Source organism: Melozone crissalis, unplaced genomic scaffold (genome assembly GCF_028551555.1).
Source record: "Melozone crissalis strain CALT ecotype California unplaced genomic scaffold, PUWL_Pcris_2 ptg000062l_1, whole genome shotgun sequence".
Taxonomy (NCBI): Eukaryota; Metazoa; Chordata; class Aves; order Passeriformes; family Passerellidae; genus Melozone; species Melozone crissalis.
In genome coordinates, this window is record NW_026535840.1 from 6,735,414 (window position 1) to 6,751,336 (window position 15,923).

General features: G+C 43.9%; 1 protein-coding gene across 5 annotated transcripts; it reads right to left on the reverse strand.

Moving 5' to 3' along the window:
- Window positions 1-2,393: 2,393 nt before the first annotated feature.
- Window positions 2,394-15,395, reverse strand: CISD1 (CDGSH iron sulfur domain 1). Of its 5 annotated transcripts, none has more exons than XR_008483838.1 (4): window positions 15,317-15,395; window positions 9,492-9,697; window positions 4,993-5,230; window positions 2,394-3,234 (listed from the first exon to the last, which is right to left on the reverse strand). XR_008483838.1 is itself a non-coding variant. In XM_054288380.1 (4 exons), exons 1-3 carry the CDS (start codon window positions 15,345-15,347, stop codon window positions 5,141-5,143), a joined length of 327 nt encoding a protein of 108 aa, XP_054144355.1. In that variant the 5' UTR covers window positions 15,348-15,395; the 3' UTR covers window positions 2,394-3,234; window positions 5,113-5,140. The 5 variants fall into 5 exon arrangements, 3 of the variants coding, with proteins under 3 accessions (XP_054144355.1, XP_054144356.1, XP_054144354.1); XR_008483839.1 differs by having other exon boundaries at window positions 2,394-3,237; XM_054288380.1 differs by having other exon boundaries at window positions 5,113-5,230.
- Window positions 15,396-15,923: the final 528 nt, after the last annotated feature.

Below are 15,923 nucleotides of genomic sequence, written 5' to 3' on the forward strand. Positions count from 1 at the left end.
GTGCAGATCTGTGTGAAATGTTCTGTCTGGGCTGAAACAGTGATGGGGAACACCAACAGACTCAGCTCCCTGGCAGTGGTCTTGGGCATCCTCTCTCTGCCCACAGGCAAAGAGGAGGTTGTGCTTGCCCACCTAATCCAGTCAGGGCTCAGCATGGGTTTTGTCAACCTTGAAGCTTCAGGAGTTGAAACAAAAGATTTAGCGTGAGAATTCCATGTCCAGGGTGGCTAAGTAGAAGCCAGCCGACGAGGTTCCTCTGCAAAACCAATGTTTAGTTTCATACCTACATTCTTATCCTTCCTGCTATTATAAAATGTTCTTCCATTTCTTGGATGTCAGCAGCTGTGATACAGCAGTGACTCATGTTTCCATGGCTTTAGTTGCATTACACTGTCAGCAAAATCCACCTCTAACTGCTGCACAATTGCACAAGGTAAGTTTTACAGACCCCAACAGCATCTGAACAAGGCCCAAACAGCATCAATATGGTCATTTTAGCAGGCTTGCTGTCAGGGAACTGGCAGTACAACTTCTGGACTCAAAGTGCATGAGGCAGTGGGCATGAAATGCTGCATAGTTGCTAACATATTTATGCAGCACTTCCAGCTACCTGGGCTCAGCCAGCCAGCACTGCTGCTGAAACCCCTTAAATCCATGGCTGTGGAAAAAGCCCCTAGACCAGTGCTCATGGAGGCACCACTGCACAATGTGTTCATTTGGCATGGACTGGTTTTCCGGTAGCAGGGGAGAGCCACAGAAGTGGTTGCTGTGAGAAGCTGCTAGCAGCATTCACCATGTCCAACAGAGCCAATCTCTGATGGCTCTGAAGCTGGAAATGCTGCTGGCCCAGTTAGAGAGGTTTCAATGTCTCTGTGATGACCTATTTAAGAAGAAAATCAAAACAGCACACAGATGGTTTTTGTTCCAGAGGCGGCAAGGCATCACCACCAGGTGCAGTGTGCAATGATGTGCTGCAGCCACTGCCATCTCAGCATGGCCTGCAGTGAGCCCTGCCCGCCTGGCCACCCCCAGCCAGCTACGGCACAGGCACAAGGGCAGGGGTGGCAGAGGGGCAGGGGTGGCAGGAGGGAGGCAGGGGTGGCAGTGGCCTCTCCTTCCCAGCCCTGCCTGACCAGAGGCACTGAACAGCCCCAGCACTGGCACTGCCCGCTCAGCGCTGTGGGGCCGACACCAGAAACACAGTGAGCGATTCTCCAGCATGGAACCCAGACATCACCATGGACCATCAACTTCTCAGTGCTGTGGGATCCTGCAAGAATGCTTGAATTGGTGGAATTTGTTGGCAATAGTACAGGCAAAAGTTTTTCTTCTAGTCAGGGAAGAGGAGGAAGTGAGGACATGTGAGGGAGATAACATGGTGGCACCAAGGTCAGTGGAAAAAGGGAGAGGAGGTGCTCCAAGCACCAGAGTCCAGATTGCTCTGCAGGCCGTGGTGAGGACTGTGGTGAAGCAGCTGCACCCCTGCAGCCCATGAAGTTCATGGGGGATGCAGAGATCCACTCCCAGCCTGTGGGAGAAGTGCTCACACTGGAACAGGTGGATGCCAGAGAAAGCTGTGATCTAGTGGGAGACCTGAATGGAGAGAGCAGCTTCCCACCTAGAGCAGCCTGTTCTTAGAGGACTGCACCCCATGGACAAGTGACCCACATCACAGCAGTTCTAGGATGACTGTTTGCCTGTGGGATGGACCCATGCTGCAGCAGTTTTGGCCAGACTGCTGCTCATGAGATTAGAGCCACACTAGAAAAATTCACAGAGAATTGTCTCCTGTGTGAGGGACCCCACAGCAGAGCAGAGGAAATGCTCCTCACCCTGAGCAAGCAGAAGATGATGTCCAGTGACAAACTGACCAAAACCCCCATGCCCTGTCTCCCTCTACTGTCAATGGGAAGGAGGCAGAGGCTGGGGAAAAAAAAAAAAAAAAAAAAAAAAAGATGTTTTAAAGGCTTATTTTACTTCTCATTATCCTCCTCTGATTCTGTTAATCATAAATTTACTTTATACCTTGAAATTTCAACCTGTTTTGCCCTTGGAGTGTTTTCTCCCAGTCCTCATCTCAACTTATGAGCCCTTCATTAATTTTTTCCCTCTCCTCTGCCCAGCTGAGAGCAAGAGAGGGTGAGTGAATGGCTTTTGTGGATGCCTGGCATTTGGCCAGGGTCAAACCACGACACGTGGCCTCTGTTTCCATCCAGTGGAGAGCACAGCTGCAGTGCTGGCTGCTGGCTCCACTGCCTCCTCAGCCTGCAGACTGAGTGCTCCAGTGAAACCTGCAGGAAATACCTGTAACTGACAGCTTCTCCTTCAAGGATCCTGACTGCAGAAGCACTCAAATACCTGACATTCACACTATTGCAATGAGTCACACTCAATTACTCAAGAATCAGTACTTTAATTGCCTGACCTTCCCAATTAACACTTGCAAGCTGAAAATAATGAGAAGCAGAAATAGTTTTACTCTGTGGCAGGGATTTTTCTCTGCTTTAATTTTTGAAGGCTTTCTATTAGGAATGTCAATCTGAGGTCAAAATTGCACATTTGAATCATGTGGTTAAATTTATGGTTAAAACTGGTAGAAATGTAACCAATGCACTTCATACTCCAGAGGTTATTTGAAGAAAGCACTAAAGAACAAGACTGAGGAAAACACTGGAACAGTCAAGCACTCTGGCCATTAGAATGTAGTGCCCATTATGGTATCTTAGTACCTATTATGGCACTAAGAGAAAAAATGAAGTGTTCTCTGTGATGCTCATCGAGACTGCTTGGTTAGGTTTGTTTCCTCAAATCCAAGACTCTTCTCATCATCATATTTGAACAGCTTGCATAAATAAGGTACAGTACAGGAATTGTATGTGCCTCTAATTAAGATCTGAACACTCAAACCAACATTTGGAAATGCAACACTTGTCCAAAACAAAAGTCACCAGGATGTAAATCAACAGAGACTGTGCTTCTCAGGAATAAAACTTCCCACAGGGCCCATTTCCCTGACGCCCAAACTCCCGGAAATCTTTTATTGGCAAACTCCACAAAATAGTTTAATGACTCAGGAGACTTATCTGAAACCTCAGGACTTCATTTCTCAGACCATTAACACTGAATTTCTATTCCTTCAGGAGCAGCCAGGCTTTGATGTTGACAGGAAAAGGAGTCTCAGAAGGAAAATCCACTCCACACACAGGTTCATGACTACAGCAGCACTGTACAGCTCTACTGAAAGAAAGAGCATAGCCATGAGAACACAGACTTTACAACCTTGAGATTAAGATGAGCTCAAATGTATATTTGACAAAAATACAGAAATATCCACTGTCATATTCTAATAATACAGAAGTTACTTTGCTTTGGATAAAATGTATTTGATAATTTAAGGTTAAAACAACTTTCCATATGTATTAGCACTCAGCAAAGTAAAAAGTATCAAGTCTTTACACTCAGACAGAACAGACAAACTAACATATTTGACTGCAACTTCTTTCAGGTCAAGAGGTCTCTTGGACAGTAGTGCCCTGACTCTGACACTCCACCTTTCTCTACCTGAGCCTCCTTCTTTACATTCTGGGCTTCTGCCCAAATCCAGAGCAGTTGGCCAAGACCTCAGCCTCTGAAAGCCTCACACAGAAACTATGCAAAACATTTTCAGTTTTAACGAGTTGTACCAACCACCCCTAAAAAAATAAAGCAAACAGAACTCTCCTGCCCTGATCATCTGAAGAATCCTTAAGGGTCCAGGCTAAAATGTCAGCTTCCTAACAAGGCCTTTGATGTAGCCCTGAGGTAGTTTCTGTCCCAGGACATTCAGAGCTCAATCTTGTGCAGGCCACAGTTCCACTCATGGACTGGGCAGTACAAAACTGCCCCCTGCTGCCCCGCTCTTTGGGTTTTGCTTTGTACTTACATGCATGTTAACAATTCAAAGCTAATTAAGGAAACCAACGGGACAGCCACTAATGCAACCATGCCAAACAAGACAAGTGCCATGGGTAAGGAGGGTAAGACCACTCCTCTGTCTCATCCTTCCCTCCCTTCTTGTTTCTATCAGTTTTCAAAGCCTTTCTTCATCCATGCCAGGGTTTTTTGGTAAAATCAGCTGAACCACATTAGCAGCCCAGGGAGGCAGGAGTTAAGACACATAGAGCCTAAGGCCACATATTAAGAAAAGTATGCCTCCTCCCTTCTCAGTGGGAAAAGCTTGCCAGAACCAGCCAGTGCAATGGTGAAGCAGAAGTGATGACAGGTGGGGGTTTTAGTTTTTATTTTAGCTTCTGGAATTAATCAGCAGAGCCACCCCACAGAAGCAGCCTGTGGTCTGGGGAAGTTGGCTTCACTGAAAGAATGCAAGTGAAACTAAGGCTTTCTCTAACAGCAACAGCAACCCTGCCACCCCCACTGCCCATCACTCCTGGAGCACTTTGTGTCATTTCATTCATCTATTAAGAAATCTCTAGAGACTATTTCCCTAATCCTACTCTAAATACAGGTCTGCAGTTGGGATAGTGTTTTCTTGATACCAAATAGAGGTAGTATCAAGTTTCAATGCTGCTGTAAATCAAAGGTAAAGTTGCCCTCTAGCCCCATCTTTCAGCCTTTTCTGTTGTCTGTTCATAGCTAGCAATTTCAATTTGTTCTTCTACAGAAGCCATAGAGCACTGTAGTGTAATAGACAAATGTGACACCTGCAGAAAATGCAGCACAATCAGAGATAAAGATGGCACTGTGATTTCTTCCCTGCCACTGCCTTTTACATGGATATCTATCTACCTCTGAACCTCTCCAGGATTTTATTATCTACCTTTTGATACACATGTAGTTGAAAATAATTTAATACCTATTTCCTGATGAAGTACATTCTGTGCCTCATTTTAGTTTCACACTAGTGAGAGGGTACACACATTTTACAGGACAAAAAATTTAAACCATAACTACTTAGTAAATTATGCATTGTAGTGATTGAAAGACAACAAGTACCAGAGAAAATATACATGCTGAAGCCTGATGTATATACTAAATGGGAAGTCTTCAGTGATATGACAAAGAATTTGTGGATTTTTCCCCCCCAGTTACAAGAGAACAGAGGATTTGTCAGACATTGATTCTGGAGCTTCTAGTGTCCACTCTACGCCTCCTTCCTCTTGATGATCAGAGGCCCAACGTTGTCGCCAGTTTCCTCGTTGTGCTTTGTGTGAGAGCCATCACACAGTGGGAACTGAAAAAAGAAAGAATAAACACACCTGAGGTACATCCAGGATCAGAACTGAGAACCTAGGCTGAAAGTTTATGAGGCATCTTCTCATTAAATCCACTGAAACCACAGACCACAACTTTTACGTCAGCATCTCAGGTCTCGCTGAGGTTTGGCTGAATGCTGCTTTATCCTTGTTAGTGCACAGCAGACAGGAGGCTTGCTCTAAAACAGCAGCCACAAACTCCACTCTTTGGTGTTCCTGCCTCAGGTGAGCAGGAGAAAACCACAGCCTGAGCAGACCCTCAGCTGTGACCTACCTGGAGTATCTTACTCTCACCCTTGCCCCTCGCTTCCTCAGTGCTGTCCTTAAGAGACACATCAGTTCAAAGTCATTTGAAGAAATATTTGTTCTATTAAAAAACCCCAAACAAACCCCACCCTAGAACAGGCTGGTCAGAGCAAGAATTACAGGGAGTCCTTTAGCCAGCTCTAACTGCCCAGCTCCCAGAGAAGTGATAAGAAGAAGCTCCTGGGAAGCTCTTAGCACATGGAAGAGCTGAAAGACATCCTGTGAGGCAGCAAGAGTGAGGCTGGATCCCATCACTTCTCAAGGATGCATTTTCAGGGCTACACTCCCTCTGCACAGCAAACTGGAGATGATCACAGAAATCACACACTGGTATTTAGCATTCAGTTACAATTTTGTTTGCTTAGAAGTAATAGGGCTCAAAGTTGGGCATTACTCAGCTTTTGCCTCTGCAACACTTCCATCCTCCTGCAGTACCACCACAGTCAGTACTCAATGTCCCACTAAGCTCAGTGTTCCTGCTTCAGTCACATTGAAAAACATGAATACCCTACCACCCATGCTTCATCAGAACAAAAGATTTCAAAGTACTGCTAAAAACCAACACAATGAAACAATATACAGAGCTTTAAAAATAACACCACCTTGTCTGCAGGATAGTATTGGGAGGGAAGGAGAGAGATGAGGTGTAGGGGTTTCTTCTGGCTTTTCACAGTAATGAAATGTCAAAACCTAGGCTAAAAATTGCATGCAATATTTCTGAATAAAGAAACTTTGAATTCAGAGAATGCTCATGTAAGCTGATTCATGGAGAAACCTTCTCATCCCATCAGTCATTTGTGACTCAATGAAAAAGCAGTGACAGACACTTGACAAAATCTCAGCAAACAGGAATTAATGTTACTGGGACATTGAGCAGCTTTCACCAGATGTTCCTGGGCCAGTTGTTTTCCCGTTTAACGACCTTCACAGATGCAATGACACAGCTTCCATCAGACACTAACATCTCACAAGCTCCAAGGAGGCAGCCCAAAGTCCAGCTACAACATCATCACTTCAAGTTTTCAAGCAACAAAAATGGTGGGATTGCTGGGTTCAGACAGCATGGAGACATCTTTGACAGCTGCCAACAGTGACTGCTCTGCATTCATTCTGCTGCTCTCAGAACACTGAACACAGGCTCCCAGGGGCTGCTACACTGGACTTGAGCTTCTCAGGGACAAACACCAAACCAAACATCCCTCTCCCAGAGCACTCACTTGGTCACCTCAAAGACCAGACCCTGCAGAGAAGGATATTGGGCCTGACACAAAGTGTTCATCCCTGATTAAAAATAAAGCAGCCTAACAGCAATAGTAGTCACAGCTCAAACCCCAGGGGAATTGTACACTGATCTGGACAGCTCAGCTGATTTCCCCTGACACTGAACATGTTTGGATTCTCTATCTCTATTTCTGCTGATAGTCTGCAGCAGTATTCCTCAGCCCACAACCTGGGGGCTAATACTTCTCTGGAAGACAAAGAAGCTGCATGTCATTGTAAAAAGACAGCAAATTAAATTTCCCACTCACACCTAAAAATGAAGACAAGTAAGAAAACAAGTGTTCTAACTTTAATTAAAGTTTAAAAGACAAAACTCTTGTCTCTATATGGGTTAGTTTGAGCACTGGGTTTTTCACTACACCGGACAAGTATGAAGTGCCTGCAGAGCACAACACTGAATAGAAAAGGGTCATTTAAAGAACCAGCCATTTATTATTAACAGATAATTACATGCCAAGACAAACTTATTTCAATATACCATGTTTGGTTTTTTAAAACATACATTACACAAAGACTTTGGCCAGCACTAAAGCCTTTTAAGTACACTTTTACAGAAAAAAAAACCCAAACAAAAAGAAGTGCTCTTTTTTCAAGAGTTACTCTAAAATACTCTGGTGTAGTCCAACTTTGTTACAGAGGAGGAGCACCATGTGAAGTCAGCTGCAAGTGCATCACACCATCAGTGCAATAGAAACATCCTGGGGTTCCTAATGCTACTGCTTCTACCAACAGCCCCGTGCCTCAGGTGAGCCTGAATCTCAGGAGAAGTGCACAGAGTGACACAAAAGGACATTCCTTCTAGCCTTTAGATGCACCTATTTCACAAAAACATGGCAGGTACTTAATGCATCTGAAGTAACTGTAATTTCCTGCATTGAAAGCACACACATTCCACATTCTGACACCATCTAATAAAAAATTTAAACAGTTTGAGAACTGTAAAAGCCAGGTAAGGCTAGCTGACAACTTCCAGCTATGACAAGCATGTAAGAATGATGTACTTTATTACTGTTTCACAATAACAAATAGGAGAAGCACACAAACCCTGTTAAAGGTTGTGCAACCCAGGCTGCAAGGTCAGCCCATGAAGGCAAGAGGAAGGCAACTAAACTGGAAACTACAGGCTTTGAGGTGGAACATGTTGATTAAAATACTTATCATTAAACAGCAATAAAAGGAAACAAATACCTTCCAAATTTCCACTGACCTCCTAAAAGCCTTCACAAGACCTTTCAGATCAGAATTCTAAGAATGCACTAAGAATGCACTTACAGCCTCATCTACTTTGTTTCTTACTCAGTAGGGCAATTATGTTCCTAAACTGACAATATCCCTTAAACATATGCCAAAACAAACTTCTGAAGGTTCTTATTTCACACCAAAAGAAGGGTAACATCAAATAACAGCAAACAATTAGCAGGAGCTGCAGTGCAGCCAGCAGAATCAGACATTATCTTCCATTTCTGTTTAGAAGACTGACTAGGAAGCAGAAAGCGCAAACAGCAGGGTTCAAGTAGGGTTTTTTCAGTTCAGACTCCAGACAGAATAAAGAAGACAAGGCCACCTCCACAAGACTATTTCAGCACCAAATCATAATGCTGTTTATTCCTTAGCACTGTCACACTGTAAAACCCAATTCAGTACAAATGTGTAAGCTCCTGAGTTACCTGCAAGGTGGTGAAGTCAGATATGACAAGAGCAAGAGCCCAAAGTTACAGCACCTGGAAATTGCTGAGTTTGGCCTGATGAGAACAATGTCTAAGACTTGAGAAGCTGAGTATTCACCTCCTTGGAGGAAGGAGAGCTAAATTTCAAGGCAGTTGTCTGGCTCTGAAGGTCTGTATTATTTCAGACTCCACACACTGGCACCTCCTAAAAAAGCTTTGAAATGTGCACCAGTGGTAAATGGACAGGATTAACCATGCAATCTGCTTTCTGTCATTACAGATCCCAGAAGTACCTTTATCTATAAAGTATATACATCTCAGGTGTCACACACCCCTAAGATCAGATTTATTCTGAGGTACTGTTATTGAGAGGAAAGGTTATCACTAGGTTAAGGCAATTGAAGCAACCCAACTTCAAATGCAAGCAAGCTGGACCAATATTTAGGCCAGACTTTTAATTGCTCAAAAACAGAAGCTCAAAACTGCTCAAAAATAGAAGCTTAAAGCATGCCACTGTGATTTCACTGGCACACACCATGTACTACTAGCAAGGACTTTGTGACTTCAGCTTTCTCCAAAAAGAGATGTTTAACATGCTCACAGACTGTGGTTCCTGAGCTCCTACTGCCAACAGGCCAATGGTTTTGGATAATGCTTAGTATCAGCACAGGTAGTACACAAAATGGCATCTGTCACTCATGGTCATGCTCCAGACAGTTGCTCTCTTTTCAGGATATCTTCTTCAGAGCTAGAGGAACATTCTGTCCACTATTAGCACTGATCTGCAGGCTTTACTCTGAGCATCAGAACAAATGTGCATCATTCTATAGGTTAGAATATTGCTACATGTCTGTGCAGAACCACTGAGGTGAAAAGAGCTTAGTTTGCTCTAAATAAAGCAGTTTTAAAATAGTTTTGCTGAAAGATTTAATAATTTATCAACAATGAACACAAACAACACTGGACCCATTCCCTCTTCTCTTACCTGCTTGGACCTCCAACAACGACAGTACACAGCCTTGTCTCCCAGATCTTCCATATCAAAGGCATGGACTACCTTGGGGTTATCCTTCTGGATATTGGGGTTCACCATTGCTTTGGAGGCTTTGTCTTTACAAAGAATTGCTTTGTAAGCTAGATATCCAAGAGCAGCTGCTCCAGCAGCTATGGAGGCTGCAGCAACCCATTCAGCTAGAATAAAAGAAGAAAAAACAAGAGACTGTCAGGTTTTGACCACAACATTCTATTAAAACTACTCAGCAGTAAATGTTTTCATGCTTGCAGCAACACCTCTTTACTTTCCAACAGATCTTTTTATTCTGTAGTAGTAATTCTCTACCTTAAAAGAGTATTTTCCTTTGACAGTCACCTAGTCAAAATGCTCTTTTCTATTGATCAGAGCTCTACTCCACCCCAATCCTTTCTACACAAGGGTGAGAATTAACCTGGCAGAGTTTTCATGGTTTGGTTTTGTTTTTAACTTTTCTACTTAGCAAACCCTGATATTACCATCAGTAGTACATTATTTCAAAGTTCAGCATATTAAACTAGGTGTAGCAGCAAAAAACCTGTGTTTGTTTCAGTTGCAAGAAAGTCACTAAAGAAAAACAGTCAGTGCTAACAACCCAAAACTAGGTTTCAACCCCAAAAAGGCATGGGCACTGAGTAGCTTTTAATAAAATCCATCTTGTAATTAAAAAAAACTAAAAGCAGTTGTTTGGCAATGGGGAAATTATTAAATATACTACCACCTGTAACAAAAGCCATCTTAGATTAAATCCCTAGCACAGTATAGAAGAGAGAACAAGGATTCAAAAAGATTCTATTTAAGAATCACAGCACATGTTTATTTTAACTAGATTAAATCCTGAATCTCTGCAAGACAACTTTCATTTAAAAAATCCTCTTACCACAACTCATCCTCACATTTCCTCCCTTTATTGGGAAAATTTTTGCAGTCTGTCTTTGCACAATGTCCATTCCTGCAAGAGGTTTTCCTACTTTTTTGTGGCTCTACTGTTTTCTCTCTGCTTCATGAAAATAAGCTGGACTTTGCTCAAAGGTTGAGGTTGCAGCACCAGGTCCGTTGTTTCCTCTCACAGTAACAAGTGGCTGCTCTCTCTTTGCTTTCTATCCAGCACTCCTACATGTACTGCAACTTCTGTTTACAGACAAATAAACAGCAATTTCACTTTTAGCACTTCATTTACAGAGCTTCATAAAATTAGAACTGTCTCCTGTGCTTCTGTGTTTTAATTGGATTTGTAAGATGCCAAGTTAGGTGGCATCTGTGGAGCAAGAGACATCACTATGTCCATGCCTAGGAAGAAACAAAAACCTTTATTAGTTCTTGCTACTTTCCAGGATGTGATTTGCTGTATTTCCACTGACAGCTTGGACTAAAAATATCAAGGTTTTCTGTCCCTATCCCACAAATTTTCCTAAAATCTCTATCAAGCCCTTTCCTCAGCTAAAACACTGACAGGCATCAAACTGATCCAGAGGTGTCTGGCTGCAGCAACATGTGGAATTAGACAGGTCTGCGCAGTGTCTGCAGCCCTGTGAGACCTGGGAATGCAGGCACCCTTTTAGAGTCTAACTAAAGGAGTAAAAGATGCAGAGATCCTTCAGAGTCCATTTTCTTAGTAAATGACACAGAAGAGACCAACATACACTGAGACCTCACCTGCTAATGAGTGACAAACCCTTCCTGTAACAGTAAGGTGATATTAAGATACAGAAAATCATCTTTAACATGGAAGAATTTAGGGCAGGCATGTTTCCCTGCTCCCCAGCTCCTTAAAACAATAAAAGCCCCAGAGACTAGGTTGTGAATGCTGTGTTTTATATCCATTTATATTCAGTGAGTTTTCATCCTTTATTCCCCAGAGTAATGCGTTAACTTTGATAAAGAAGTGAGGAAATTAAAATTTAAAAATGATTCTATGAAAATCTGCTTTAATTTAGCACAAGAGCCCAAATTAATCAAAAGGACAACTACAGTTTAAATCAAAGACAGCAGTTCTCCCAAGAATAAGCACTGCAGCACCCTTGTCCTGGGGTGTAGCAGGGAGGAGCTCAGCAAGCTCAGGGACCCGCTGGCTCTGACAACTTGGAGGTGACCCCAATGAAATGCCAAGTGCAACTCCAGCAGCAAAAGCAAATCCAAGTTCCAGTGCACTGCCCATGGTGCAAACCTGCACCTACACTTTCAATAAGTGACAAGGGCACAGGGGGACCATATACCTTGTGAAATCCAAGGGGAAAGAGTGACTTCAATGAAGACCACAGGTGGCTCCTGAAGCACCCTTTAAGGTACTGCACCTTAAGGAAGCTGATCTTTACTTGTGCCTATCCACAAGTCCAAAACAACTTAGCAAATAAGAGGAAAAAAATGGGTAATATTTCTGTGACTCACTACAAGCAAGAGAAGTCTGTACTAAAATTCAGCAGCACATTCAGAAGAGCTTTTCTGCACATCTGCAGCCAGCCCAGATCCCTCTGACACCCCTGGGGCCATCCCCATAACTGTGCACATCAGCTCCAGCTCAGCAGGCAGAGATCACAAACTAAATTGTCATTTCATCTTGCAGTGATCCTCTGCCTCTTCTCCCACGGACCAGAGTCATCCTTCACACACACAGGCAAGTTGCATACATATCAATAGCTTATACAAGCTAATTAATAGCTTGGATACATATCAATAACCTATATGGATACATATCAACAGCTTCAGGTATTTTTTCTTAAAATAGAAGAATGTCTTTTCTACTGTATTACCTTTTTTCAGGTAGTGGCTTCCCTGCAGCCACTTCACTTTTCCCCTTTTGGGATGGAAAATTATATCAACCAATGATGCACTAAATCAAAACAATTTAAGCAGTCTTATTCTTTAAATTCCAGAATTGCCTTGATAAATATCATGAAAATTTAGAAGAAATATTTTAATTTTTCAATAGACTCTCTGGTAAATCAGCCTACAGGGTTTCAGAGGCAAAAAGTTTTGTCTTGTTTCTCACACACATCAGGAAAAGCTGAAACACCCATTTAATCTTTCTAAGTTAACCATAAAATGCATGTGGAAGAAGAACACTTGTATTTTTAAATACTCTAAACTGTTTCAAAAGACCTCTGGTGCCAATTCAACAGTTTGCTGCCAAACTCCTAAGGTCATGCATGAGGCATCTGTTAACAGAGTGACACTGATGTGGAGTGTCAAGTGGTTTTTATTTCTTCTTAAAATAAAAAGCAGTAGGAACAACTTTTGAGGTTTTATTAAAGAACTCCCAATTCTGGTATAATACCAAACCACAGTGTTACAAGACAAGACAAAATAGGTCTGTGTAACATGGCAGAAAAAATTGGTTTTGTGTTTAAGCACTAAACAATGGAAAAATTTCAGCTACAACTCCAGAAAAAATAAAACACAAAGGAGAGAAGAGACAGAGAGAGATAGAAAGAAGGAAACAAATTTAAAGAATGGAGACCCAGGAGAGCAGGCAGTGCACAAAAGTAAACAAAAAAATCAGAGATGAGAATGGCAATAAGACACTGATAGGGATTTATTCTCTTCTGTGTTCTTTGGACATATCCTGATGAAAGAGATTTAGATCAAAGTTTCTCCTCTCTTCTTTCTCTAAACATCTAGAACATTGCTCTAGATGTTTCCAGGTCTGCACTACAGAGGGAGTTTCTAGATCTGCTAGAGAGCTCTGAGATGCTTTATCCAGAGGAAAGCACATTTACCAACTGCTCTGAGAAGAGGACTAAGAAAGTGAAGTGGTCTTGCCTCCACAGAAATTCTTCTTAAGAATCCAGATCAATTTACATTCTAGCAGCTACCAACAATATGGGGGAGGGCTACACCCTGACAAAGTTAGTCCAAGTTACCTCTGCTGCTTAGAAAATAGTTATGTTATTCAGAAGTCACAGAGTAGTAACACCTGACGTGAAAAACTGTATTTTATGTCTCCAGAAGTGCTTGTAACTTTCAAGCACTTCTGTCCTCATTTTGTTTGCAATGAGGAGACTATTATTGTGCAAGAGTTGATCATGACAGTCCAGCAGTGCCACTGCCCACAATAAAAGCCAATGATGGAGAAACACATGATACTCACTTACTGAAGAGTCATCTAAGATAAGTGGATACACAAGAAATCTAACAGTAAAAGTCAAGCAGTCAAAGCCAACAAAATCACTTCTACCACTCCATAGCATCCACAAAAAATGAGATTATGACTGGCACGTTTAATTTAACTGAAAATGTGTGGTAAGGGACACCTGAGGGGAAAAGATTGCTGGATTTCAGCAATAAGCAGTAAAAGGCACAGCACCATGATGAGGTCTGTGGTTGGTGTGGGGTCACACCTGCAAACGTGCACACCTCTCAGACCAAAAGCATGAGCTGTGCTACTCACTGCCCTGCAAAGGGCACACATGCACAGAGACAATTAACTCCCCTAACTGCCAGCACAAATTAAATCTCACAAAAATACGGTAAATTTCTGGGGTCTAGTTTGCAGTAGAGAATACATGATTTTCAATACTCATCAGCCTGAGACACATGCCAGCTGGAGGTAGAACTGTAACCCGCCAGTCACAAGGCACTGGTCAAGTTTAATCTCTTCAGAAATCACAAAAACCTAACGCTGTCTCCTCCCAAAGAGAGCACCCTCCAGACTAGTGCCATCAGCTGCTCCTACGCTTTTGTCAGATAATGAGGATATTTTCAGTTTGTTTAGGGGCATATTCTTCTCCCATCTCCACGAAGATTTTCTGCTTAATTCCCAGTGTCTAGGAACTGTTCTAATTCTTGCAAGAGTATAAATGACAGCAAGCTGCCGCTGGGAACACAACCTGGACGCAAGTTATTACCAAGTGATCCTCAGTGATTTGATTATTTTAATAAGCATAGCCTTCCATCGCTATAGCCCATTTTAGATTAATGTCTTTGCCACCATCCTCTGTATCAGCAGCTTCCACCCTCCCTCACCCCTCAAAAAAAAAAAAAAAACCAAAACCCAATCCATCTGCCCGCTAAATCAAGGACATAAACCATGAGCAGCTTTGCAAGTGGAAACCAATCATGCACGTAAAGCTCATTTTTTAGAGAAAATTAGGTGATTAATCTTTCTATTCTATTCTATCCTCCACCTAGCTCAACTATTTCATCCTGTCTGCTCAACTATTTCATCCTGTCTGGTTGTGCAACAGCATTTAAAACACACAGCGCTACCTCAGGCGCGGTTCAGGTCAATCATTACACAGCGCAAATGTCACCGTTACCTCTACTGTTCAGTAGCGGGCACTGAGAGCCAGACAGAACCTCTGACATTTACAGGTTTCCAGGAAATTTTCACTCAAACAGGTGGAACGACAGAAATAAACAGCGATGTCTGAAACGGGCCGTCCTCACTACAGAGAAAACCTGGCGGGCGGCCGAGCCCGCTGCGAGGGCCGGAGCACCCGCAAGGGCCCGGCGCGGAGCTCGGCGGCTCCGGGCCCTCACACGGCGGCGGGGTGGGACTGGGGGAAGCGGGACCCCACAGCGCATTCTCCCCTCGCTGACCGCAGCAGGGGCTTTACTGACGAGCGGATCCCACGGCCGCTTCCAGACGCACCGCACGCCGCGGGCCTGGCGGCGGGCAGCCCGCCATCTTGTCCCGGGGGTCCGACGGGGCACGGGGCGCCAGGAGCAGCCGCCCCCCGAGCGGCGCCCCCCGTCCCGTCCTGCCCGGCCGCCGTCCCGGGCCCCTGGCCCTGCCCCGCCCCTCCGCTCAGCTCACACCTCCGCCTCCCGGCCAGCCATACCCCGCACGGTGCAGTTCTGTCCCGGCCCCATCGCTCCTGCTGCCGCTCCGCACTGCGCACGCGCCTGTGCCCAAGATGGCCGCGGGGCCGCCCCTTAAAGGCCGCCCGGCAGCGTGGGGGGCCGGGGCTCCGGTGGAGGTGACGGGGTGTGCAGGAGGGCTCTGGGGGCTGGAGGAGGGAGGAGCGGATCAGCGCTGTCACTCCCCTGACGCCAGGCCCAGGGCTCTCAGGGAGGCCTCTGCAGCTGTAAAATGGGTGTTGGGCGCTGCTGTGCAGATACTGGCTCTTCTTGCTTCTGTTTGTGGTACTGTCAGTGCCCAACAGCTCTGCAAAACTGATCTGCTCAGGGCAGATCGCTGTATGAGCCCTTTCCTGTGTAGTTGTGGAAAAATGAAGCTGAAAAGTGATATCCAGAGTGACAGCCGCCTCGAACCTCATTAACTTGAGTATTGATATGAGAATTACTATACAATAAAGAAGTATTATCCAAGTTCTATACCTGATTAAAGATGCGTTACTCTGGGAGGTCGTTTATGGTTGGACCTGATAGGAAAGATATGTGCTTATATCTTTACAAAATACTTCAATGGGTGAGGGTATGGGTGTT

What these genes read in the sequence shown, in the direction of transcription:
- CISD1 (XM_054288380.1), bottom strand. Translation starts at nt 15,347, where the DNA reads ATGGGGCCGGGACAGAACTGCACCGTGCGGG. An exon ending in ACAGAACTGCACCGTGCGGG is followed by an intron (nt 9,698 to 15,316) that starts GTATGGCTGGCC and finishes CTTTTATTCTAG; the next exon opens with CTGAATGGGTTGCTGCAGCC. An exon ending in GTTGTTGGAGGTCCAAGCAG is followed by an intron (nt 5,231 to 9,491) that starts GTAAGAGAAGAG and finishes TTCTTTTTTCAG; the next exon opens with TTCCCACTGTGTGATGGCTC.